At 39.5% G+C, this 27981-nt stretch overlaps 1 protein-coding gene across 3 annotated transcripts in view; it reads right to left on the bottom strand.

Annotated features, from left to right (window-relative positions):
* Positions 1-27981, bottom strand: part of SH3D19 (SH3 domain containing 19) — an 81999-nt gene that overhangs the window by 28016 nt on the left and 26002 nt on the right. The window contains exons 3-8 of one of the 3 annotated variants that reach the window (XM_064710869.1): positions 14238-14278; positions 8087-8127; positions 7150-7192; positions 5771-5918; positions 5343-5544; positions 3736-4734 (exon numbers count right to left, since the gene is read on the bottom strand). In XM_064710869.1, the coding sequence (XP_064566939.1) occupies positions 3736-4734; positions 5343-5544; positions 5771-5918; positions 7150-7192; positions 8087-8102 (1408 nt within the window). In that variant the 5' untranslated portion in view covers positions 8103-8127; positions 14238-14278. The remainder of the gene's footprint in view (positions 1-3735; positions 4735-5342; positions 5545-5770; positions 5919-7149; positions 7193-8086; positions 8128-14237; positions 14279-27981) is intronic. The other 2 variants (XM_064710867.1, XM_064710868.1) reach the window with 2 other exon arrangements.

Below are 27981 nucleotides of genomic sequence, written 5' to 3'. Positions count from 1 at the left end.
GACTGACTTAAATAGAAGTAATTTCATTAGGACATAAATGGCTTTCAACATTAGCCTGAGTCCAAAGTATGGCACTTAAAACTGTTTTGGGTGATGATAAAGCAGTTCTACAGATTTGTCATTCCTGTCTTCTCCCTCCTAGCACTTCCCTTGGGCCAGCATCATGAGTTGGCTGCAAGATTCTGTCACAATTCCCCTCTGAATTTTGAAGCTTCCAAAGCTCCCACAGACTCCAAGTCTGAGTGGACGCTGAAAGCTTTAAAAGAAATCTCAGTATCCAGAATCTCTTTTTGCACCAGAATGATTCCCTTCTTCACATAGGTTGGACAAGGATAAAACTATTGATGTTTGGATAAGGGTAAACTCAAGTAACAGCTGTGCTGCTGGAGATGCTGTCAAACACTGACAAATCTCACAGGATTGCTTGAGGTAAACTTGAATCATTCAGCTAGTTTTGGTAGTTGAACTACCAGTTAAACACTGACATTTAGACAGGTGAAACCAGAGTGGTTTGCTGCCAATACTGTTGATCTTAGCAGACACACAGTATTCAAATATCTTTCACCTGCTGTGGCAGTGTTAGCCTTCTGTTAGAGGAAGCTGATGTCTTATATCAGTCAACTAAACTGCTGTGAAGACTCTGAACTTTGTTTTGCCTGTTTCACCTTCTCATTCATATGCTCACTTCAACTTCTGCTTTCTGCACCCTCCTCATCATCACTGAATACTTCCCCTTCCTCCTTTCACAGCAGGAGCCAGCAGCAGAGGGATTGATCCCTGCAGTTCAGTTTACATTGGCCTAACACAGCTGTGCTGTTCCAGACAAATGAAGCTCTGGTAACACTGCAATATGCAATGTAATGCTGCTTTCTGACAAACAAGATGTTGGCGCTTGCCTTCCAATGCCACTGCATAAAAGCTGCCTTCCTTTCCTAGGGTTGCCATAACAACAAGCAGAGCACTGTCATTTTGCTAAGTAATGACAATGACAAATATCTAAGAAATGCAAAGGTCTGGGGAACTGGGAGCAAGATTAGAGCTTCTCTTCCGGCCTTCACAAAACATTTTACCATGGATTCATCTTGCAAATCCCTAAGCTGTTCCTATGGGAACATGAGAAATAGCCAGTGTTAGTGCTCTGTGCTGCCTCATTTTCAGAGAGCCAGTGTTGTTCTCGTGGATGCTCTATCAGGACACTGCAGAGTATTAGTTATCCAGAGTACAGGATATGATCTTGAGCTCAAAAATGCCAGCAAAAATCTGGAATCAGTCCTAATTTTGCAGTGCAATAAAGTGGTAATGCTGCCATACCTTTTTCTCTTTAGTGGACAAGAAGGGATTGCAATGCAGATGACATTTTATTGAATGAATAAAATCACGGGCAGGTGACTTAGGTAGTGAGGAAACTATTCTCTGAATAATTCCTTTGTTAGCCACAAGGACGGAAATAATTTTCTTCTTAATTAAATGAAGAATAGCACCTAGGACACCAATCAGAAAGAGTAAGAACAACACTCTTATCACTTCATCGTGAAAGCTGTTTTTCTCAGGTGATTTTCCTTTGTTATCACTCAACCTCTGATTTAATGGAAGAATTAATGTTTTATATTTTTTCTAGGTTGTGGGCAAGTCTGTCTTTTAATGCACATAGCTAAAACATGATTTTCCTTTTTATACATTTTCAAAATGTAAATATTCTCCTTTCTTGCCCACTACATAGAACAGATACATTTTCCTTCTATTAGCGACCTCAATTAATCAAATTAAATGACTGAAACTACAAAAGTTTTACCCTAAATGGCATTTCCTCTAAAACCATCCACATGTGCAGGGTCTATTCCATGACTTCAGTCTCCAAACACAATGATCATGCTTCTGTTCCCACCTAGACACCATCAGGCATACATTTCCTTGACATAAGTACAAAACACCTCTCCAGTCACCCCGTACTGCTGCCTCCTTTCAGTTTTGGTGACATTTTTGCCATGTTCCTGGAATCTATCAGCCCAAGAAAAAATGGACTTCTATCCATGTTGAAATAATCACCGCTCCTGCAGGATCTTTTGTTGTCTCATTTTCGTTGCTTACATAAGCTCTCCTGAGAACTGTATGTCTGTACATACCAATCTTAACAATTTAAAACTTTAAGGGAACTTTATACATCTGCCTTGGGGCTTTTATGACAATACAGAGGAGAAACAATAACAAATTGGAACTTCATCTGTCAATATAATTCACGAACTGTGAAGCAATTGCATTTGTTAATAATCATTAATATTGATTTGCCGTGACAACTATGCAGCATCTACACCTCTCTTTTGTGAAAGTTAAGATAATAAATGATGTGTGGTGGGTTAACCCTGGCTGGATGTCAGGTGCCTCCCAAAGCTACTCTATCACTCCACTCCTCCAATGAACAGGGAGAGAATATGTAACAAGATGCTCTTGGATCAAGATAAGAGCAGGGAGAGATCACTCACTAGCTGCCACCATGGCAAAACAGATTTGACTTGGGGAAACATTACTTCACTTTATTATCAGTCAAATCAGAGAAGGGTAATGACAAATAAATCCAAATCTTAACAACACCTACTCCCACCCCTCCCTTCTTTCCAGTCTCAGCTCCACTTGCAATTTTCTCACCTCCTCCCTGAACCAGCACAGGGGGATGAAGACAGGGGCTGTGGTCAGTTCATCACACCTTGTCCCTGCCACTCCTTCCTCTTCAGGGGAGGACTTCAACACTCTTCCCCTACTTCAGCATGGGGTCCTTCCCACCCTGTCAGACATGGGGGAAGCTTCTGGCAGCTTCTCAGAAAAGCCACTCTGTAGCCCCCCAATATCAAACTCTGGCCATGCAAACCTAATAGATGAGGCTAACAAAAAAAAATTTTAAGTCCTAGCCACTCCCTTAAACGAGCCTTTTGTATGACACACCCTCTGCTTTAAAACAGAACTCTCCCTAGATTGGAATGGGGCTGGTGAAGTAAACCAGACATATTGAATATTAAGAGGGCAAAACCTATTGCAAGAAAATGTGATGACACCCCAACACCCAGCTGTGTCTTAAACTACCTAAAAACAGCACTAAAAAAATTTGACCCCAAGTATCTAATAGTATCAAACAAGGTTTATGGAAGGAATGTGGTTATAGTAATTGATCTGTCCAAATGAATTAATTATTTTCATTTATTAAAAAAAACCCTGAAGCTGAAACTGTGTTACAAGAATGCTGTCACATGTCAAGACAGAAAGACAGGACAGAGAAAATAAGTAGGCATTGGTGAGATGGACAGACCACCCCAGTATGTTTGATCATGAGTGCTCCTATACGCCACAAACACTGCTCCTTCTTCAGGTGACCAGGTTTCCACTACAGACCTTGAGGCACTCACATAAATGAGTCACACCAGATGGTGAGAGATACACTGTCCCAAGTTCCCCAGAGAGAACTGTTACACATTCTGGAGGTGACATCTAGCACATAAGATCAAGTCTTTTATCATTATTTTAGTAATCACATAATATATCCAGCAGACAAGTTCTGAGATACATACAGCCTTGAAATCTTCTAAGTCTTAAAATCCATGTAATTTCATAGTGATCTTGGCATAACAGAAAACCAAAGATTTCTTACACACACATAAACCCCAACAAGACAGGTAGATGTAACTCACACAGGATACACCTGCAAAGAATAACCATAGTAACAGTTTAAAAAGATTTTCTTCTTACCTGCTGCTGCTTCAGAACCGATGCTATCTTTAACTACACAGGCTGGACTTAGGGGCAAAACATCATCATCAAAACTGATCAGATCTCCTTCCACATCTAGTATATTTTGCAAAGCAGGTGCTGGGGAGCTGGCTGCCGGGGATAATTCCCCCAGAGACTTTAAAACCTTGTCTTGGGCAGATACAGAAGGCCGTGGAGGAGCAGCAACTGGTTTTAGTGAGGCCAAAGAAAGGGCAGGATTTTCTGAGTAACATGACTTCTTAGGAACAAGAGGCCTTGGAGCAGGAACAGGAAATCTCTTTTGTCCATCGCTGTTTTCTGCAAGTGATCCACTCCTTGCATCAAGAAAATCACTACTGCTACTTTTAACAAGGCTGGGTTTTGGCTTCTTTGGCAGTTCAGGTTTGGTTACAACACTGCTCCCAACTATTTCAGGCTGAGGCTGCAATTCCTTGGAAGGTGTTGATTTGCTTTCAGTCCATGCATCCCACTCTTCTGAAACTCTGCCTACCCCTGGCTTTGGAGCAATCACTGGCTTCTTAGTGGCAACAGATCTTGGAACAAATGAACGAGGGGCAATTTCTGGCTTTTTTGATAATCCTGAGGTATCATTAGTGCCTTGGGATTCAAAAACTTTGATCCTTGAAACAATACTATTTTGGCTCCTTTCTGCACTCATGCTGTCCATCCCCAAGTGATTGTCTAGTAAGCTGTCTTCATCCAGAAGAGGTGACTGCTGAATTGGAGGTTGCTGCTGTTTTGCATTGGGCTGGTTCACTTCTTCTCCACTGTCTATCTTACTTTCAGTACTTTTGACCACAGGTCTGAGATTGCTTCTTGATCTTGGTTTTGGCACAGGACATATCACAGCACTGGGATTTTCTTGGCACCTCTGACCTCCAGGATTTTCAAAGACTATTAAAGGATTCTCATTTTCTGCAAGAGACTTAGACAGAAGAGTTGCAGGAGGCCTAGGAGGTTTAAGAGGACTCTGCCCTGCTAACAGAAAATAAAAGGTTTTACTTATCTGTTCCAGAACATTTCATTTGTGTTATTTTTTTTACTGCCATCAGGATGGTAAACATGACGCCTTTCATTGAGAACTCTACTAGTGCTTGTAAAAATACAGTTCTGTCCCTAAAAAGACGAATGGAAAAATATACAAACTTTAGGAATAAGCTGAAGACTGCTGAAATGCTTGGTATCTACAAGTTTAGTCCAAAAGCTCCTGTTAATTTGCAGCACTGAGAAGCATTCAAACAAAATCCAGACCAAAGAAGAGTATAGTAGCTTCCCCAACTTGGTTAGCACAGTTTTCAGCATAAATTTATGAAGTGCTGCTGTTTTGATAAGATATCTGAGCTCCTAAGGCCCCAAAGTTCTGACTGTCATTTTGGTTGAATTGAACAAAACTTTCAAGATTCAATGATATTCTGAATGCAACAGTAGCTTTCTAGAAGAAAGGGTTTTTACAGAAATTTATAGTAGTAATAATTCACAGAAATTTAACTGTTATTCATATTAAATGCTGCACAGACCAACAATAAAGTTCATGTTCAGAAGACAGAGTAAGGTTTTCATCACAGGGAAATCCAAAACAGTCTCACCTCGACAGCCTGCAGATTCCCAGTGTGCAGGCACACTAGTTTTTACATTACTTCCTGGCAAATGGCTGATTAGTTCCTCTGGAAAGTCAGTTTGTGTTGCAGAAGTAGTGGTATGTCTAGGAGCAGCAGCATTATTGTTATTTGTTGTATTGACTTGCACTTGATTGATTTCTTTTATCACCTGCTCGTACGATGGTGGAAGCTACAAAATAGAGATATAGATATTAAGGTACATCCAGATATGATACTTTAAGAAAAAATTAGCATATGAATTAAAAAATACTAAATTAACATATACATAGGAAAAGAACACTGTCATAGTCTTCTATTCAATGTGATGAAAGTCTGAGCAAGCAAAAATTGTTCTTGTCTAACCTAACGAGCTTTTTACCTTTGTAAATCAATGTCTCATGCAAATTCACACTCACCTCAGCTGGAAGATGCTCATTTCTCCTCCACTGAGCATGAGATGAAGCAGAAGGGAATCCTAATCCTTGAGGAGTGACCGGACTTGCACCTGGAAACCAGGAGGATGGCCGGAGGGGTTCAGCAGCAACTATTGTAATTTCAGGACGCCTGGAAATGAAGGCAAAGGGGAAAAATTACCTAAAACATTTACAAATAGTTCTTTTAAAGTATAACAGCCCAAGGTTTTCCCAGAATGGGAAATAAAAATAGCTCAGTTTTTTTTTTATTTACCTAAATGTGTTTTTCCATGATTTCAAAGCAACTTACCTGACCTTTCTAACAAATACTTAGGCTTCCATTCAAAACCCCTAATTAAATGCCTTAGCCAAAAAGTAGGTTTACTGGCTTCAGTGAAATAATTTAAATGCCTAAAGTACTTAAACGCAAGTGTAACTCAATTAGATGGCAGAAGTCTTAGTCTTCATGGAATAATGAGAACTAATTGTGTGTTTGTCCTTAGCCAGCTACAGTCTGAAAACAGCAGGGCAGTTAAAACTGCTTCTTGGCTGGATACCTAAAACCTTGTGTATCCTCAGACCCCAAGGGAAGCCTTCCAGGGCGCTGAAGTGGGGCAGAGCAAGGCTCACAAGGCCTTTGGGACAGGCCTATCTGCTTCCATCAAGCAGTACTGCAGAGACCTCCATGAGAGTGAAGGACCCTCAGGTGGCACCCCTGGTTTATCACTGTACCTGCTCTTCCAGAGCATCAGCAGCAGCAGTGGCCCGTGCTCCCAGGCCATGGTCCCTGCTGCACCACTGATCCATCCAGGATCTCACAAAACCTCCACTTTGAAAAGGGACTTTTGTGAGTAGATAAAGTATCTGCTTAGAGAAGCTTTGGTCTCCTGACAGAAAAAAAGCTGCAGAAGCATAGCTTTTAAAACTATTTAAAAAAAAATTAAAAAAAGAAGGGTACAGTTCCTTCACATCTAAAATAATGGGAGACTCAGTTCACCAGCAATCCAGGTTGGTGACCTCCTTTCTCAATACCCTTTGAGAACCTGAAAGGAGGCTTGAAAGTGTGCTTATTTTCGTTGTGAAGTGATCCTGTACATAGATGTCAGGAAAATAAAACAACTCTGCAGAGGTTTAATGGTTGGCTGCATTCTCCTTTTGAGGACACATATAAAAGTTGATGAGAGAATTCCTCAAACTCTTAACCTATCGTGCTTAAAAATCAAAGTATTTCTATTTTTTTTCCAAGTCTACTCTAAACACACTAAGGATAGAGACAAGGAAAAAAATAAACTAGAGGAGAAAGCCATAAAAAGTAACACTATGACACCATTTAACAAATTTTACAGTAACATCTAATTGCAATATAAATAAGAACATCATACCTTCTATCCCTCTGTTGATCACTATGGCTAGAGTTCCGAGAAGCTATTTAAAGAAAGGAAACAAAAATTTGAAGAGGTTAAAATATACTGTCATAGCAATATGAGGATAATAGCTGAGCCCTTACCAATCCACTATCAATGAAATGCAGAACATAGAGCATGTGATCCTAAATCCCAGATTTTAAGACTGGCCAAGGTTAAAAAAATATTTGTATTAAATATGAGATGTTTTTAAAATAGTGGGAGTGGAGTTTCATAATCATTTAAAGTCCCTCTATGTCCCAGTTACCACCAAGAGAGATGGTCCTTTCCCCTGTCTTCTTCATTTCCATACCTGCCTATATTCTGCATTGTGGGGAACCAAGAGTTGAAACTTCTTTTCCTTTCATTAAAATGATACATGGATTAAACAAAAGGAAGTGTTAAACACAGCGGGCTTTTACTTTTAATGAATAATTTCTGAGATGTGCTCTTCAATCTTATTTAGTGTCTCTTTCTGTTTGTTTTATAGAAGGGAAAGGCACTAAGGCACAGAACGTAAAAAGATATTTCACTCTCCTTCATGCAAAAAGAAAATACTAAATGTTCCCAGCTAGATATTTGCTAAAGTTTAAATCACTTGTGGATTAAGAGTTAGGAACTTTTTTTTTTCCAAACCACATGTTTTAAGTTACATAAAATCAGCAAATCCTGACCTCTTAATTTTTCTGGTTTTGCCATATTTACATTCAAATATTTTTTTTCAATGGCCACACTGCTTTTTCATTTGGATTTCTTTAGACAGAAAAACAAATTATCCAAAGGAAAAATTTTTTGCACAGCAAGTGCAATTTAAGGAAATGGTAGGATCTGTTATTGTGCAACATCACAGCATCATTAGCCAAAATCAGCAAAGCATACTTGATTGGAGAGCTGCAGAGTGTTGTGTCAGACATACCTCTTCGACAGGGCATTTTGGATGTGCACTATTCATGAGTGCTAGAGGAAAAAAAGAAGGGGTTACAGAAGACAAAGAGGAGGTAAAGGAGAACAAACCAAGGCTTCAGAGTGCCAGAAGTCATGATCAAATGACTTAGTCATGCAAGGAGAGTGCATGTGCCAGTGTTGTAAGGGGATTACTGTAATGTCTAGTCACAATACTATTTACTTCACTTTTTTATTTCCTAAAAAATGAAAATAAAATTTTATTTTCATGTATTTTATTTCTAGTTGCATGCCAATTTTAACAGTGGCTGTTTAGAAGTTTTCCTTGCAATAAATTAACCATGAAGAATATAACTGAACATGGAAATGTCCACTGTATGGCTCAGCAAGTAAACACAGTGGGAATGAGGAGAGGGAAATCAAATCTCTTTGAATGGTTTTTCTAGTTTAAAATTTTTGTTTATTTGGGTCTGCCTTTTCTCCCCTCCAAAAATAATAATTCACACTGAGGACTTGGTTCAGGACAAAGAAGTTGGGATCCCCTACCACAGAGGTATGGGCAGGCAGGTTGATCCCAGCAAGAGGCATACCTCAAATTATTTCACATCTAAATCAGTTCTGTAAAAATTGTCTGACTAAGTAAATAAACACCTCACCTTCAGCTTCTTCTTCAGAGATCTCAACATAGCACTGATCTAACACACATGTTGGGAAAAAAACCCCAAACTGACTGAAACCAATCAAATCCAAGATCACTTTTGTGAAGACGACAGAAGAAAGTGTTCTTTTGGTAAATGTGGTCAATACAACTGCTTGGGTTATAGCCCAAGTCCAATGATAAAGGCAGGAGAAATAAAAGCTAATTAAAGAGGAATGTAAAACTGAATTGAAAAACCTGTCACCTTACTCCACTATTTCTTAATTTCTGGATAAATTCCACAAGCTCTTTCATCCTGTGAGACTCTAAATGTGCTTCTATTTATCAAAGTGCTTCTATTTATTAAACAGGAAAAATATTAAAAAAGCCTGAAAGACCTTTTTCCTTTCTTAACATAGGCAAAAAAAAAAAAATCTAGTGAGGTATCTATGTAATCCATCAAGCTCCAAAATTCAAGTAAACAAACCCTCTGGAAAACAACATATTTAAAATACTTATATAAAAATAACTTTACTAATTGATATATAAATATATAAACAAGTCTCCTTAAGAGGACTAATGCCCAAACCATCATGTACATTTTCAGAATGTACTCATTCTTCTGGAAAAAAAATCTCTCAAGCATTAATGGAATCAAGTTACTTCCATGTGTATATAAACATTTAATATAAACATTTCTTTTTTAATAACACTGACAAAGGTCTTCCCTTCTTCTGTCAACATCTCCTCTACTTTTGCTGTCACATTCTTTTACAACCACACTTTTAGAACATATTTTGTTTTGGAAGCTCTTAAGAAGATTTAAATCCACAGTAGAAACAGAGATGAATGCTATTGCATCTTCTGCTCTCAGGTATTCCACAAGTGCTAGGGAAAAGAAAATACAACCTTTCTAAATAATCCTTGTCCCCACAGCTTTTATTTGCACAGCTTTTATTCCTTCACAATTCTAAGAAATTAATTTTAATTAAAAAGTCAATGAAAGAAGACATGAATTGTTAAAATATAGTATATATCTGACTTTAAAAACACAAGAAAAAAACCTGCAGTCATTTTTCTAGCCTTGTGGTCTTTTGAGCCTTTAAGTTCATTCTTCTTTCCCTTTGTGGATTGTCTTGAAAAAGCATACTATTAATTTTTCCATCAGAAAAATACAGATTTCAAATTATGACAGTTTTAAGATTTAAAATACCTCTCTTCCATCAGGGGAGTCGATGGAAATGTATTTCAGCACTGCTTTATACATGGACAACTGAAAACAGTTGATTTCTCAACTTCAACAATAAGAATGCTCAGGGTGAGTGAGAATCACTAACATTTCCAGAAGCTCATGCTTAGGGGTATGTACATAAAACAAGCAAAATAGCTTCAGAAGGGGGAGGAGAGGAAAATATCAGTGCACAAAAACCTCACTTTTTCATCTTATAACTTTATTGGTTATTGGTGTTGTGGGGGGGGGGGGGTCAAATCAACTCATATCATTGTCAGTATTTATTTCTGTTAGTGTCAATGAGGCACTTTATTAGCCAGTGTCAATGAGGCATCTAAATGTATGTAACCTTGTACAGCATAAAGTACTAATGGTAATACTGTAAATAGAGGGCAGATCAGTGACTTATAGATTCCTCTTTGGTACATATTTCTTAGAAGAACTATTTAGTGGGCTTTTTCAATTATTTTGAAACGTGTGGAGGCAAAGGGTATTCCATTTGTGCTGCATACTTATGTTTCAAATTTTTTCATCTACTGTTTCTTTTCAGGCTCCTTCTTTTCAAGTGTACTTAATATGCCATTTGTACTTGAAATACATACATATGGTGCAGGGGGCATCTTAAGGTTTGGGATCAAAATGCCTGTGTAAGTACAAGCACCATTATACCCCAAACCCATAAAGTTCAATGCTACAGACAAGATGATGGCAACAGAAGTCTGACATGCAGATGTGAGCCTTTAGAAGACAGCTGGGCTAGAAATTACAATCTTTTGGGCAACCTTTTAAGGCAATACAAAGATAATTTGTAAGTTATCAAGGATCTGCTCAGAGATAAGGTTCTGTTGTGGGCATTGAGTGCTTCCACAATGTACACACTGCATAACACACATGTGTGCTTCCATTAGCAAAACTGTATGAAATACTGAACAGTTTTGTCATTGCAGAGTGTTTTAAAAGCAAGTTTAATTTTGCATTAAAGACTGGAAGATAGACTCAAACAGATCAAGCCTTTCTACAACAAGGACATATGCTAATATTTAAAAACACAGCTTCTTTCTAAAACTAGGTTATACATTTCTTCCAAATCTATGAAATATGGAGACTATTAGACTAAAAAGTAATTTGTTTCACTAATTTGTTTTACTATAGAGATGATTAGGAACAAAGGTTATTCATTACAGTATTTCAAGGAAAGCCTCAAGAGTGGGCAAATACTCCCTTCCTTACCTATAAAGTAATGCAGTTTGAAGAACTGACAGAATGTTCCCATGGAAGAGGCCACACTTGCGGTCTTTAAAATATCAAAGGTGTTACATGACTGCAGAGATTCTTCTTCAGGGAACACCAAAATGATCAGATAATCCTCAAGCCAACACCAGAAAAAAGCGCCTTAATTTCACCCAACATCTGGTTAGACTATTTCTGTATGAAATGGTTGTGAAGAAAAGATGTGGAGGTTCAAACTAATTGGAATTTTTCATGCATCTCTGCAATAAGGAAGTTTTCTCCCAAACTGTTTCTTGGCACAAGGGGGAGGTCTTGCTCCTTTTCTGGTTCTGTTTCCCGGCACCTCAAGGAAATATTAGATTGTCTGACATTGCAGCTAGGCTGATTTAATGCCTGAACATAGCTAAAGAGATGGTGATGCCCAATTCCCCTTCCAAACATGGATTTTTGATTTCCCTTGAGTGAATGCTAGCACTCATGTGACTCCACAACGAGTTCACAGTGATAAAAAAATAATCACTGTCTGTACAGTTTTTGTCTCACTTTACCTTGGGCTCAGACCACCAGCAGCACAGGAGAAGGAAAATGCCACCCCCAACAGCAGTCTCTTTCCTGCCTCTGTTTCCTGTCTCCAGTGCTTCTCTGTGCAATTTCAGGGAAGGAACTGATAAAATAATAACCATGGGGGGTTACAGGGATTCCTCTTCCCACCCTCAGGGTAGCCCTCTATATCTTTTTCACATCTGATCTGACTGTTAGGCACAGTAGAGGCTGGACTGCTGCTGAATTAAATCTTTGTAACTACACCCTTAGAGCAAGTGTGTAGTTTTAGTCAAATTTGACAATCATGATTTATGAAGGCATTTCACTCCTTCCTACACCTTTCCTTGCCTTGTATGTTCCTGCCTCTGCACCATTCCCTGCATTATGCCAGCCCAAATGTTTGTGCAGATGGGGAAGAGAATGAGGTCACGGAATTGATCTGGTTGGGAAAAAGTGGGAGCCAAAAGAACCTAGGAAGCCCCCAAGCAAAACAAATAAAATGAAAAACAAACAAAACCCACAGCCAAAAATGGCTGCAAAACTGCCAAATGGAAAGCCACAGCTTCAGAGTGCATACAAGCTGTTACACATCCTTCATTCAGCCATGTATTTATTTAGGACAGAATGAGAATAGAACAAGCCCACAGGTTCTTCCAACATTTTAGGATAAGAGACTTGCTTCTGTAGCCCTGCTTCCCAACAGCAGCCTGGTCTGGAAGGGTGGAGAAGTGAGTGAAAACACTGTTCCCCTTTGTCTCACTGCTGCAGCATTTGGTTTGCCTCATTTGCCATTCTTGTGCACATTGCTGTGCTGGCATCAATGGAAACAGTTTCACTGATTTCAGTGGGAGCTGCATAAGAGTGGGGCATCTAGGCCTGAGACCATCATTACTTTTTAAGAGTTGAGATCGAAAGATTACTCCTGAGCAAATCTCATGCTCACATGCTTGCTTCCTTGAGGTTACATTGGGCTCACTTTTCTGAATCCTATGGAGCAGTCAATGAACTGAAAATGACACCGTGGTTCTAACTGGAGTTGTGGTCAGGGTGCCAAAGGAAAATAAATCCTCTTTCTCTCTGGCCACAAGAAATGGAGAGACTTATCAAAACAAAATGATATACAGCATTGTCCACAGGTGGGTAAGCTGAAACCCTCCACATACTTAGCATGTTTCTTCCAAATCTGAGAGTAAGAGCTCAAAGAATCAGGGATTAAGAAAGACAGATTTCTAACTCTGTTAGGGAAATACACTTGTCCAGAGATTACCATACTTTTTCCAGATTAAAGGCAAGGGGAGTTAGGAATTATTCTGTGTCCATTGTTATATAGGTCCATCCTAACAGCACTGGGTAATGGCATACAAAAAACTATAGTTTCATAAACGATGCCTTGCTACGTACATGGATGTTATTTTGCTAGCTTATTGTCTGAATTATTCACATGGTACTTATATTTCATCATAGTTATTCACAGGTTAATAAGTAAGTACCACGAGCCACAGTTTCTTGACTCGATTTTCATGTGATTATGCCTCAAAACAGAGAATCACTTGCTACTGCATTTTCAAAAACATAGATATCAAATGCTTAATGATCTCGTAGATGATTTCTCAGTTTGGCAAGGTACAGGGGCTTAGCCAGTCTGAATCAATTTCTGACTCCACCACAAAAGGCCCTCTGTGATCTGGTGCTCTGTTTTCCAGTTTCCATCTGTGGCAGCAACAGCACAAATAAAGTGCTGCATTTTAAGGACAGCATCATGCAGACAAACTCTGAGTAAAGCTTTCATGATGCCCTTTCACTACCTCCAATCTAATCCACACTAATGAGTCCCTGACTAATAGGTCCAGGAGAAACAAATCAGCACTACATACACTAATTTATTTTTCCCCATAGCAGAATCCTGAGGGTTGTTTCATTAATATGAAATTAAAAAGTCATGGACTGAAAATAAATAAAACTGAAAAGGGGAAGAAAGTAACAGCATAAAATACTTCGAAAGATGCATCTAAAGAAACTCTCTGCCTGGAAACATCATGAGTAGGGAAAGGGGAGAAGGACTTAAATGCTGAAATCAGGGAAGAAGAGTTTGGACTTTCATTCAAGATTTATAAACAATCTTTTATTTTCCAAAACAAGCCTAGTACAGGAGTCTAATTCTGTCCCCAGTAAAGTGAATAAGCAGTTGCAGATTTCTACAGCTCTGTAGAGAACTCTTCTATTAAAAATCTTCTATTTTGTCAAACAAACTAAACATTCGGCACATCTAACCCAAGCTTTTCAGAGAAGGATCACATCTGTGCACAGGTGCATTAATGCATAAATAAGAAAATGTTTGCAACTGGAAAGAAGGAACAAAGAGATGGTCTATAAAGAAAGAGAGAAAGAAATTACAGCTTCTCAGCTTACTGCTTACTTATTTACAGCTACTTTGTTTTTGCATACCACGTTAAACAGTTACTAAAAATAAAGATGTAGCAATCTTACAACATTACAGTTCTCAAAAAGGAAAAGTAAACTTACATCTCTTGATTGCCGCTCTTATGGATGACAAGGGTCCTTGGCTTGTTGAAGAAAAAAGAATTATTAAAACATGGTTAATGTCTCAAAGAGAAAACAATTAAGTAACATCACGCAAAAATTCCCCACATATTGTAAAGGGTTTGCCAAGCCTGTTTTTCCCCTGTGCTGTTATCTTAGAGAAACTTGTTCAAAACTCCTGGACTATACAACCATACCCAACCCCTTTTAATGAAAACCAGGTTACAGCTTGGCTTCAAAACTCTGCAAAGATAGAAAGCCAATTATTAAATCCATTTGTCTCTCAATTCTGTCTTGAAGTTCACATTCTGTCTCATGTGGGCGTGCATATTTACAGATTGCAAGTATTGAATGACTTATATTCTCATAAATAAATAAAACTTACACAGTGAAGTAAAAACATACAACCCTTTGCTAAATATTTTTAACAATTACTTAACTACTTGTCTTCCCTTCCAGTTGAGGTAACATTTTTCAGTAATAACTTGGTGGGTGGGGTTAGGAAAACAACACGACCAAATATTTGTTGATATGCAGGGACAGAAAAATGTTTCCTTTTGCCAACTCATCTGTTTTCTTAGTAAGACTAAGGTTTCTGATGCCTCTCCTCTGAATGTTCTATTTAAGAGATACAGCAGTCCCTACTATTTTTGCAGGTAAAAATCAAATCTAATTTGGGATTACCACTTTCAGAAATGCTGCAATTTGAAGAACAGGGTATTAAAATTCTTCCACTTTGTGTTAAGCTACAGAGGAATTAAAACAACACAAACAAACCAACCAATCAGTTCAGAAGAGAAGGGTTTTTTCTCTTTTTTCTCTTTTAAGCACAAGAGATAAAGAATATTTATTGGTGAGAAGCTGAATGGACTTTTTAAAGGCTGAAAATAAATAGAGTGTATCTGGTTCAAATTAATACAGTATCTAAACAACAAAACAAAGGTATACTAATCAAGCCTTTTCCAGAAACATTCCAGCACCAAACTCCATCAGCAGGAATGTTAGTACAGGGAGTGCATTAGCATTTTGAGTCTGCCCTTGTGCAGCACACCAACTCTGTCAGGGCTCAGTTTAGCCACACATGCACAGGATGGCTGCAATTACTCCAGGGCGATGAAGAGTGGGGGACTTGGAGGAGAGAAGAAAGAGACAGTCAAAAAGGATGTGGATAAAAAACGTCCTCCCTCTACAGTCATTCTGGAAACTAATTAAGACTAGAAATGAATGTTGCTCTGACTGAACTGTTTTCTGAAACAGTCTGGCTAGTCTAGGATAAACAATGCCTATTTGTCTGGTTTCAGAAATAGTTCAAATGTGGCTTGGCCCCAATCCACACTGCTTGCAAAGCTGCTTTAGAAAACATTTCTATCAGTCATATTTCACTGTGCATTTTTAGCAGAAAAGGGTTTTAGTTTTCCTTTAAAGTGTCCCATCAAAATACAGCCTTATCTTTAAGAAACACTTTTAGTTGTGTGTTCCTCACAGCTGTACCCTGGACTCTTTTCTTAGCTCCTTGTATATCATGTCTCTTTCTTTTGGATGTTCATTTTTGAAGCTTTAATTTTGCTTTTATTTTTCTGAATAACTACAATCTTTAGGGTTTTAATCATATTTATTATCAGACAGAATGGAGACTGAAGTCTGGTAACACAAATCCGAAATCTCCTGGAGCAGCAGTAACTTTCTAAACTAAGAATTCAGGATTTACCTAAGCTTCATAGGCAGAAATTAAGAAATCTTTGAAGTATGCACATTCATGTATGAGTGAGAACAACAAGGAACAAGCTCTTTCTTGCACTGGCAAAAGCCCTTTGACCCCTTGCAATTTGCCTCAGAATCTGATAAACACTTTTATATGAAAGCAAGTACTTTTGGCTGGAAATCATAGGAGTTGTCACATAGACACAAGTTCAAGCTTTCTATATGGCATGAAGACCAAAAGGATACATAGAAAACATTTTTTAAATCAAAATACAAAGAACAAAGAAGTAAAATCTCTCATGAAACCAACCTAGTGAAGTTGAAGAATGGATATACCAAGGGCAGCAAGGCAGCCCAAATATACGACTATCTCTAATTTAGAACCCAGTATAACATGGTTCTATAAGAAAATATATGAGCTCACAGACAAAACAAGCTGTTAGAAGACAGTTTTTCTTTTCCACTTTCCATTAACAGGTCACTCATCAACAACCTTTTGGCAAAGCACTACATTTTCTACCCCCAGGAGAGTTTGATTCACATCTAGCTTACAATTATTTAAGCCCTTTAAAAACATGGAAATGACAGTAGACACATTATTTTTTTCCCCATGGAGCCCTGTAAAGGAACTGCAAACTTCATAACTTCCTTATATACTAAACCCCAGTAATTTAAATAAGATGCTGCTCTTGGGGCAGCTGGTGATTTTACCCATACCTTATGCTGAGCCTACCCATCTCTGCTCCATAGGAAGCAATTCCTGGTCTCTTATTCTGTGTTGCAAAGAGAGAAGTGACTCCTCTGCTCCATGGTTAATGACATGTTTTCTCTCAAGCCATCCAAATAATTAACATAACCAAATCAAATTTAATTCTCCTATTTGATGAGGTAGGAGCTGCAGCAATTACTGTACTGCATGGCTCTTGCCTCTTTCCCACCTCCTCCTCCTGTTCATAAGGCACAGCAATGAACCAGAAGGCAGAAAAAAACCTCTCATAAATGCACATGGCAAGGAAATAGTAATCAATCCAAAATGTGACTCCCCCCACAACTACATGAGAAGTCCTGAGGGGACAGTGTGACAATAACTAGCTGTGGGGATGGGAGACAGCAGTTCCTGTGCCACCCTGCAACGTACACAAGCAAAGTTCAAACTCACATTGCTGGAAGAAAACCATGCAGAGAGCAGGAAGTTCCAAAGTATTAAAGAATCTCATATACATCAGCAACAACACCAGAGTCATATCTAATACGGAATAAGTAAAGATGCAAACTAGCCATCCAACCCACCCCCCCATCTTCTAGCAGGAAGGACTGAACAACCAGAGCAACTCCTCTGACATCTGCACATTTATCTTAGACCTTACTAACTGTTAATTTAAATCACAAACATGGTTTCATTTCCAGCGAAGGCAATAGCTTTGATGAGCTTCCCCTGCCAGCTCCTCAAAACTCACATTGCACCCAGAAAAACGCACTCAGTAAGTTCAGAGGGGATCTGTAAGTTGCTGTGCCTGCTATGCTGAAAGCAGTTGGGTACTTCAAGTTGGCAGCAATATGAAAAGGGTCCTATGGGTCACCATTTCTGAAAGATAAAGAACCTGGAGCAGTGTGTTTCAAGTTGTTAAACACCTACTCACTCTTTCTGGCAGGCTCTACTCTGGGTTTCAGGGACAGGTTTTCTAAATATAAATACTTGAGGAAAATGCTTCAAAAGTATATTTCACATCTGTACATTAGGAAAATAAAATTGCTCTGGCCAAAGAGCTGTAAACTGTTCAGCGGAGTAAGTGCAATTACTGTGCATAAACCATGGTTTCTCCCTCATCTGGGGCTGTGCTTCAACACTTCCTTGACTGAGCACTGTCTCTCTTCAAACACAATTTCAGTGTAGCTACCAGGTTTCTCAGAAGGCTGCTCCTGCAGGGTGACTCCTGACCCAACACAGCAACTGTGTGAGCATCACTCACCTCAGCAGTCCCACAGAGCAGGGAAAGGGAGGTGCTGTTTGAGTGGAATAAAGCTCATACCACACAGCCATCTCCAAGGGAGCAGGCAGGGAGCTGTGTCTGCCCAGAGCAGGACTGCTACCTAAGCCAAGAGGCCTGGAGGTTCTGGGCTATCTTTTCACCCACCTGGTCCTTTAGCTGGTTCAGGAGTACCAGAGTCTCCAGTCGAGTGGAGGGCACCTCATGGGCACATCCACAAGCTGGCTGACAGTGAGGCAGCTTGGTTGTTGAGTACAAAGAGGATTGATGGATTTCACTTGCCTCTGGAGATCACAGACGGGACTGGCTTCTGACTGTCCCCTTCCTGCCTGTGAGCCTACCCACAGCCACCCAGGGAGGGTCTCCCCTGGCTATCCACAGCCTTCTGCTCTACAGGTTGTGATACTGCTTGGGATACAAAAGACATCCCAAGCTACTAGCCTGCCCCAGCATCTCTTTGTCATCTACTTCCACACCCTCCTATTGGCTTGCATGTGATTCTCAGCAGGAATTGAGCAGCCCTTCACATTGCCTGCTCCCTTTATCAGAACCAGGACCTTTATTTTATTTATCTAAACTGACATAACAATGAATATTCTACAGGAAAACTGACTGCACTTTTTTCATACATCATTCTAGACATACATAAAAGCCTAAAGGGGGAAAAAAGCCAACAAAAATAATGAAAAATGATCCCTTGTTCTAAAAAATTAATATTCTCAAGCATTTATTCCAACATCTCAAAATTTATCCTTTATGTCAAGTTATATGAAGCTTTTCATAAAGTATCAGTCCTTAAGTTCACATACCTGCGTAACAGTTAAATGTATGTCTAATTGTGATGGTTATTGACCCTGCTTTATACTCACACACAGAGTAAAAATAATTAAAATGTCGCATTTTTAATGTCTTGTGACTTCTTGGAATGTGAGCCAAGAATTTTAAAATAGCTCATGCTGAAATTACTGTAAGGCAAAACACTAGTTTAATAAAAAGCATCATATATTCCTCTCAGTTACTTTAGAAATCATGCCATCTTTATAACAGCCAGAGTACTACAGTACAACATCCTAAAAACTTATTAGAAGACATTACTCCAAGCACAAAAGATTTTAAATATCACCTAAATTATTTCACTGCAGACTGAATTACATAAAGATCGTAGTAACTTAATAGCTAAATTAGGGGTTGTGCAAAAGATCATATTTACCACCACCTGCAGGCCAAAGGCAGACTTACTAGTTCTACCAAAAAGCTCTTAAAGCTAGAACAGAAGACTCACAGCTATCCCAAATTTATGATGTGGGTGCAGTAGACAGAAGTGTATTAATCCAGTGGAAGTCAATTTACTGAAATGCACCCACAGTGGTCAGCTGCTTCCATGCCTCCATTGCTGAGGAGCCCCAGTCCACTAGCTGACAGTGTAAATTAGCTGACATGGCACATGGAGTCCAGGCGCACCTTCCCCATCAGTGTCAGAGAAGCAGACAGTGCACAGCCAGTACTCCTGCCTTCCCCATGCTCACCATTTCCACCAACTCTCTTGTGTTGCTGCTGGCATGGCCACAAGTCTGCTGGATCAGCCACATGGTTTTGTTAACAACAAAGAATCCCATCCCAAATATCCTGATTAATTTTCAGCCAGACAGGCCAACTGCTCCAGCTGGCTGCAGAGCCACAGGAGCATCAGGGTAGCACCGGAGAAGCGATGGGAGTGGACAGGGAGGCCAGCAGCAGTCCTTGGGGTAAGCAGCTCAGGCTCCACTGACAAAACAAACCTTAAGTCCATGACTCTGCCACTAATCTGACAGTAAATCACCAAATGTTGGCTATACCTCATGTCAGCTGCTCTTCTCATCCTTCATTATCAGCTGACTCTGTATTTTTTTTTTCCTGTTAGTGCTGATCATCCATATTGGCTCACTAGGAGATCAGACGAGCACCAGAACAAACACAGTTGGCAGCAGCCTGTCCCCACAGCCTTTCTGTAAAATGAACACTTGCATGTTCTCTGCTAGATCATGGGGTATTGTCCTGGCCCTGCAGGTACAGGAGGCTAGAAAAGATCTAGTCACCTAAGAAATCACATGCTCAATAGTACAGATAGGTCATCTAGAAATTAAGACTTACCCCCACACAACTTCACTTTTCTCTTGGGTTCAGCCTCAAAAGCAAGAAATCCTGAACCAGTAATTAAGTCCAGCAACAATTCAATCCTCATCAACATGCTGAGGATGTCTGCTTCTGCATCATTTAATGAATGCCACAACTGCGACTTCCCACTGTCTGGACAAGTGAGGATGTAGTTAAGCAGCAGCTAAAATCCAGCTGCTCAGCTAATTAAAACAGCTCACATTGATCAGCATAGGGAAATCCTTTCAGGAATTGCTCTCTAGCTGTTTCTTCAACTACTTATTACACATTCATGTGCTTGTCACTGTCATACTTTGGGATCATATTTTAGCAATGAAACCTTCAATTTTAAGGCAGAACACAGGCAGGAAGTCAAAGCAAATCATGGCAGCAGATGATAACATTTCACAGTTCAATTCTCACAGCAGCCTACAAGTCACGAGGTTACAACAGCTTCCACATTTAATAATGTCCAGCTTAGACCCTGAAGCTGAAACACCTCCCAAATTTTTTGTGAATCTGAGTAATTTGGTTTGTGTGCACCCTGAACTCTTTCCTGATTGTGAGCTACAGACATTCTAGACAGATTTCCTACAGCATTTTCTTTCAGTCAACAACCTGAGCTGAACTGCCCCTAACCCCAAGATAACTGTATAAACACAGCCATTCCAGAAAGGCAAATAAATGCCCAGAGCATGATTCAAGTAATTCTCAGTCTTCATTGCATATTGACTGATTTCAGCTCCCAATAAAATGCACGCTACAAGAAGACTTTGGCCCTCCTGTAACAGCTAAAGAGGCCCCCCACTATGCCATCTATCAACATATCACACTCGCTGTTATGATAAGCCAGCTAGTATGTTTTGATTAAAATCAGTAAATAGTATTTATGATTAATGGCAATTTAATCTTGGTAGTAAATAATTCTAGGAGTAGAAAACACCTATAATTTTAATAATAGCATAATAGCAATGTAGCACTGTAAATGTAAATTAAAGTATCACTGAATTGTTATAGTGATAGGAACAGGATATTCAGGAAAGTAACAGGTTAAAAAACAGAAGGGAAGAACCAGCGCTTTCAAACCGAACAATTCAGATGTAAAGTGCAGCTTCTGCTGATGGAAATATTGTACCATTAAAGTCTACAAAGCTTCTACATTTGCACATGGGGAAAGATGACAGTGCCCTACTTTTACAGTTCAAGAGTACAAAACAAAGCCTATTTCTGAAGAATGGCTTTTTGATTCAACTATTTGCAGTTGCATTTCAGTCAGTAAATCAAAGCCTTCTCTAGCCACTGATGGGACATTCTGCTTGCTTCATACATCTCTGTACATCAAATATAACCTGGTGGCTAAATGAGCTCCAGAACCTTTGTAATTGACATCACACATGAATAAAACCTGGTTTAATCATGAAGGATGAGCAGGACAAAGGCATAAAGAAAACCAGTAAATCTGGATCCTCAGGATTCAAGATGTCTTTACAGGGCTTTAACTGTTATAAAGCATGAATATTAGATTTTCTTCAAATAGTTTCTATATTTCATAGAACATATGAGTATAGTGGTAAGATTATCTTTAAAGTACTGTAAAGGGAAAAAGTGGTATGTCAATGTTCTCATCTGACTAGAAACATTAATAATGACTGTAACAAAATAGGTAACACTATTTTTATAGCAGTGAGTATCTTAAATCCCTACTAAATCACTTATCTGCCGATCAGCAAAGCGAAAACAATAGGGAATGGGTGGGGAAATCACCCAAAGAAATTAAAAGATGTGTATATTTCAGCTGGACTTTTGAAAACAGAGAAGCTTCAGAATAGAAACACAAAAGAACATTGCTCCAGAGAAGAACAAGCAAGAACAAAAGATGTTGACTGCAAGGACAAGAACTCAGCAAGACTCAGATGATGCATATACTGCAGGTGAGGAATCCAGTGGAGAAAGCTCAGGTGCCTGCAAGTATACAGACTTCAAAGACATCACAGCAGTAATGAGACCAAGGCAACAAGGTACAGGTTGATTTTGCCTACATATGTTTGTTTCCCGTGCAAAAATCTGTAAAAGACACACCCGCTTGCTTCAATTGCTGTGCATCCTTTGAGAAGAAACTAGAGTAATAAGGAAGGAGTTCCTGGGGAATCCTGAGGCAACTGAGGCCTCCGACAGGTGAATCATTGAGTCTCACTTCCCAGAAACACTACCTAATAGGTTCTACACTCAGCATTGAAATAGTGTCTGGATCTTGCCTAGTCAAACATTAGCATCATGATTCCAGCACTGCAATACAAAAGACAGATGTTTGGGATCTAAAATGTGAAGTTCAACCTAACCCACAGAACTGGGATTGTGAGAAGCAATCAGCACTGGTGTGACCTCAGTGCCAAAAAATCAGTTAAACACCTTTGAGAATTTCAAAGTACAACAACTGCCAATGCCAAGTTCCTTGATAAGTCTCATGCCATAGGATTGATTTCTGCGCTCCTTCAGCCTAAATCAACTTCCTTACAGGCCAGTCGAGTCAAACAAGCAGCATGAAATTTGCTGGAGTTTAACCTTTAGCTGAGTGAGGAAACAAAGGGAATTTCCTCATTGTTTTAATTATAGATGTGTGTTGGCAGTAAAGGCATTTGTTGTGAAGGACAGCCTACATGACAGAAATATTAAAACATATGTACCAAACAAAGTAAGGCTCTAACTGAGTGTTTAAAAATGAGGAACAAAGAAACCAAAACCCCTTGTACAACATAAATGTGAACCAACAGCCAAAAGATGTGTTTAAGAATACTACAAGGTCATCCATATAAAGAAACATACTAGTTTCAAATAGGCCATTTGTACTTATAAGCAAATAATTTAACAAGCAGCAGAAACACTAATTTTCAACCCTCTTACATTAAAATCTCACAAAAGTAAAACAATTTTCATGCATGATCACATCTTGTAGCAATGTACTGCTGACTCACCCAGTTACACCCTACAGTATGTGAGATCCATGAACTTGTAACTGTGGCCCTTACAGAATGCACAGTGCACAGCAATTGTCAAATAAAATCTCAAAACCACACCCTTCATTGGACCTGTCTTTTGAGAAGGTACCCTGCATGCAGCTCAGTCAGAGAAATGGTATATTTTCATGAACACTTTGCCCCTGCCCTCCTTGAAATGCTTCCTTTTCTTCTATGACACAGATATTCATAAAGCTTTTGGTTGCAAAACACAGAAAATGATTCACCAGAAATTTGCACTACACAACAACAAACCATACATTCACATATCTGTAGGAATGCAATGTTTAGCTCTGAGTTTAAACATGACCTTAAAGTTCAGTCCTTTTTATACATTCACAATGATCCAGCAACTCTGAGTTAAGGTCAACTACAAAAACATACGCATCAAAGATTATTTTTCAAGTCTTTTAATTTTGATTCTACAAGGAGGTTGGTAAGGTATAGTGTGTAGGTAAAGTTAACACCTTCACTAGCCCAGGCTGGAGAAAAGCATTCAAGTTTATACATACTCAAATTATTTTCCAAGAGTGATAGAGAAGCATCGATCCACAGAGCCAAAGAAATTTTTAAAGTCATTCTGATGCCTACAAAACCTGCATTTATCCCACTGCAAAATCCTGATAGGTGGGAACAGCACTGAATTTGCTGTAAGAACAAAATACCTACCTCAACAACCGAGAGAAGGCTTTTAACCTCCGGGGACATTTCTCCAGAGATCTCATCTTTGAGCAAGTCACCATGCAAACATACTACAAGACAAAAGGAACTCCCTCCACCCTCAATCATATATCCTGGCTGTCTTACAACATCAGGGACCTCAAATTATATGGCAGGACAGTAAATACTGCAGTCTCTAATGGATGATTACAACTTGGAAGAAATAATCACTATCATTTTTTGCCACCCAACTAAATTTAGCTTCAAAAACAAACACCTTGTAGAACAGATTGAACCGGACCTTGTCAGCACAACAGCCGTAAGAAATACCTCCCCAAAACATTTCACAGCCACAGATATCAATGCCCTGCCCTCACCTGTAAGTATCCCCCAAACACATAGCTCTATCACGTGCTCCTCCATGCACTTCAATCAATGTGCCACATGTCACCAGGTGAATTAGGCAGAGGAAATTAAAAAGAGCCACAAGTATCAGCTTACCCCAGCAAATAAAAAAACCCCAGAAAAACCAGGGACCAGCGGGGTTACCCTTCTTTTATAACTACCTCTTCATCTCTGACCTCTAACCCTTGATCCATAGTTTTTACAGGGACAGGTGTAGAAAATAAGTATTGCTTTTTTTCAATCTCCATTTCAACTTAAAGGCCCTGAATTCAGGTAACATAAGCAGGTAATTTCTCCAATCTCCACTCTCAGTGATGTCCTTAATTCCAAAGGCAGTAAATCATTCCTGTCCTTTTTCTTATATCAGTCAGCCTTCTTGCCTATTGCTAAAATGCCTTTGGGCCTCCAAAAGTAATAGTGACCTTTTCCTTAAGACTACCTAATTGATTGACATAATCTATTTAAAAGCAGAACAACACCATTTTAACTTTCTCAAGAAGCAGCAAAGCTATAGGGAATGACAGCTCAGTCTCTTGCTGTACAGAACATAGAAGGTATTATAAAAAACTAGCAGACACCAAGCTCAAAAGAGCCAAAGCGACTTTTCAACATGCAATGTGAGGTTAAGCTTTGGCACTGCTTGCCACAACACACTGTAGGTGCTGAAAGTGTGAATGAATTCAAAAAAACCCTAATGAAAACCTACTGTCGGCTAATAAATACAAAGTACCACTTCTCTCAGCAGTATCAGCAGAGCAAGGGGGGCGATCCTGTCCCTCTGCTCAGCTCTGGTGAGGCACATCTGGAGTGCTGTGTCCAGTTCTGGGCTCCTCACTGCAGGAGAGACATGGAGCTCCTGGAGCAGGTCCAGAGGAGGGCAACAAAGATGATGATAAGCCTGGAGCATCTCACTTAAAATAACAGGCTGAGAGAGTTGAGCCTCTTCAGCCTTGAGAAAACTGAGAGGGAACCTCATCAATGTCTCAGTATGTGCAGGGAGGGTGACAAAAGGATGGAGCCAGGCTCTGCTCAGTGGTGCCAAGCAACAGGACAAGAGGGAAGGGACAGAAACTGATGCACAGGAAGTTCCACCAAACACAGGAAAGGACTTTTTTACTGTGCAGGTGACTGTGCCAAATTGCCCAGAGAGGTTCTGGATTCCCTCTCACTGGAGATTCTCAAGAACCATCTGGACACAATCGCTGCCATGTGCTCTAGCATTACCCTCCCTGAGCACGGTCCTTCACCTGGGTCACAACAACCCCAGGCATTGCTACAGGCTGAGGGAAGAATGGCTGGAAAACTGCCTGTGGAAAAGGACCTGGGGATGCTGGTTGATAGTGTTTGTTCATGAGTCAGCATACATCCAGGTGGTCCTCTAGGCCTGTCTCAGAAACAGTGTGGCTAGCAGGATCAACACAGTGATTGCTGCTATGTACTTGGCCCTAGTGAGGCCATACTTTGAATTCTGTATTTAGTTTTGGGCTCCTCACTACAAGATGGACACTGAGGTGCTGAGAGTGTCCAAAGAAGGGCAACAAAACTGGTGAGCAAATCTTGGAGCACTGGAGCACAAATCTTGTGACAAGCAGCTGAGGGAGTTGGGGGTATTTATCCTGGAGAAAAAAGGCTCATGCAAAACCTTAATGCTCCCTAAAACCACATGAAAATAGGTTATATCAAGGTGAGGGTCTGTCTCTTCTGCCAAATAACAAGGAAAAGAACAAGAAGAATTGGCTTCAAGTTGCATCACAGAACTGTGTTGTCATTTCAGATCCGTCTTTGGTGAAAAAAAATAAATGGTGTAACAGAAAACATTTCTAGTCAGTTCACACTGTAAAAAGTTCATTTAACAGAACTCATTTCCTTGTCAACAACCTTAGAGGGAAGAAGATAGATTGACTAGTAAAGCAAATAATCTTTTGTGCTATACACCAGTAAGGTGCAGTGAGAAAGCCTCTCCTGCAGCTGTCATTAATGTACTTGTTCCATCATATTCTTCTCTTTCTTCCTACCTTCACCTGTCAGGAGCACTACATGCTTTTAGCTATTCATCGACCTATTATTATAGAGGGGACCATGGAAAAAAGGCAATAAAACAATACAGTGGTTTTAAAAACAGTTGTCCAAAGAAACTGTGAAACTTCCTGACCTGGTCCAATCACAAAATGATATCAGGATTGTTTGAACTATACTGTATTCATGGAATCATAAAATCATCAAGGTTGGAAGGGACTTTTAGGATCATCAAGTTCAACTGTCAACCAGGCACTACCACTGTAACCCCTGAACCACTAAACTATTAAATTGTATCATCCAGCACCAGATCCAGATGTCTCTTGACCACCTCCAGGGATGGTGACTCCACTACCTCCCTGAGCAACCTACTCCAATTCCTGACTACCATAACAGTGATTTTTTTAAAAAATATTATGTAATCTCAATCTCCCATGTCTCAGCTTAAGGCTATTTCCTCTAGTCCTCTCACTTCTATAACCTTCTTACAGATTCTAATACTAGATCCTGGATACTGGTGTGTGAGGGGATGGAGAGGCAGAAGTCCAATGACACGAAAGAGAAGAATTATAATAGTAAAACCAAAGCTAAATTATAATAGTAAAACCAAAGCTGTTTCTTTTTACTAAGCATCTATTCCAAGCAAAAGTATTGCCTAATAAAAACGTGATATCACTGAGGTACTTCTTTTGCTTCAACCAAATTATAATGCTATAGATCAAAAGAGAGATTTAACACAGTAATTACTGCTTGTGGTTGGAACACCCTGATTAGATTTGGACCTCCTCTTTAATTAGAAGTCAACCTTTGCCTCAAGGAGATGGCAGTGTCCACCGTAGTCAGATGACAAGCCTCTTGTAACAACAATGCTCCCAAGATTAGGATGCAGCTATGCATACTTATAAAGACCATACTTCTACAAATACTTTCCATATTCAGGGTTGCATGATCTAACTTTAGTCCTCAGTACTAGGGGACCCTCCTGGGGTATGACACCTGCTGGTGACCTGCCTTAGTTGTAAGCCTCCAAGGGAACAAGCAACATGACGTTTTGTATCACTGGATCTTAGTTCTCTTGAAGCTGAAGCAGCTGGAACAGATGAAAAAGCAGCTCATCCTTGTCTATACTAGAGACTAATACTAGCTCAGTCGAGCCTGTGATTTGTCACAGATGGCCAAAACTAGGACAAATGCAGTATGCAAACATGGCTTAAATTCAAAGGGTGATGCTTGCACTGAGCAAAATACCATTTTTGAACAGAGAAATTTTTTAGAAAAATCAGAAATGCAATCTCTCACAAAGGACAGAATCAGAGTCAAAAGTACAACTGTGCAAACTGCACATTATACCGTACATTATACTAAAATACATTTAAGAGGAAGAAATTATCAATGTGACAGGCCTCACTAGGAATACTTTACCCCCATGATGTAGTAAGAATGCAACTGTTACAGGCTTTAAAAGAGTACTTGATCAATCATTTCAATGTTCAACCTGCCAAATCAGACGCTGGTACTTGAGGTAACTGATTCCCTACACTAGAATAAAGAACAAAGACACCAAAGAAATAACTTACAATGAAATTACAAAGTAGGTGAGTGGTACATTAAGAGAACAAAATAAAAAAGAATGAAATAACAATCTCTTCTCTTTTGTGCACATCAGAGTAAGAGGCCATAGAAATGAATACAATATAACTGCAAACAGAGCTCTCCCACTCAAATTCCAGAGGCAAAAGAAAATGTAGATACTGAGCCTAGACAGAAACCTACATAAATCCTTAGGGAAATAAACAAAAGCTCCAACAC

This window comes from Zonotrichia leucophrys, chromosome 4 (assembly GCF_028769735.1).
Source record: "Zonotrichia leucophrys gambelii isolate GWCS_2022_RI chromosome 4, RI_Zleu_2.0, whole genome shotgun sequence".
In the NCBI taxonomy this organism is placed as follows: Eukaryota; Metazoa; Chordata; class Aves; order Passeriformes; family Passerellidae; genus Zonotrichia; species Zonotrichia leucophrys.
Note: the sequence above shows the minus strand (reverse complement) of the source record. Positions and strands in the feature narration are given on the sequence as shown.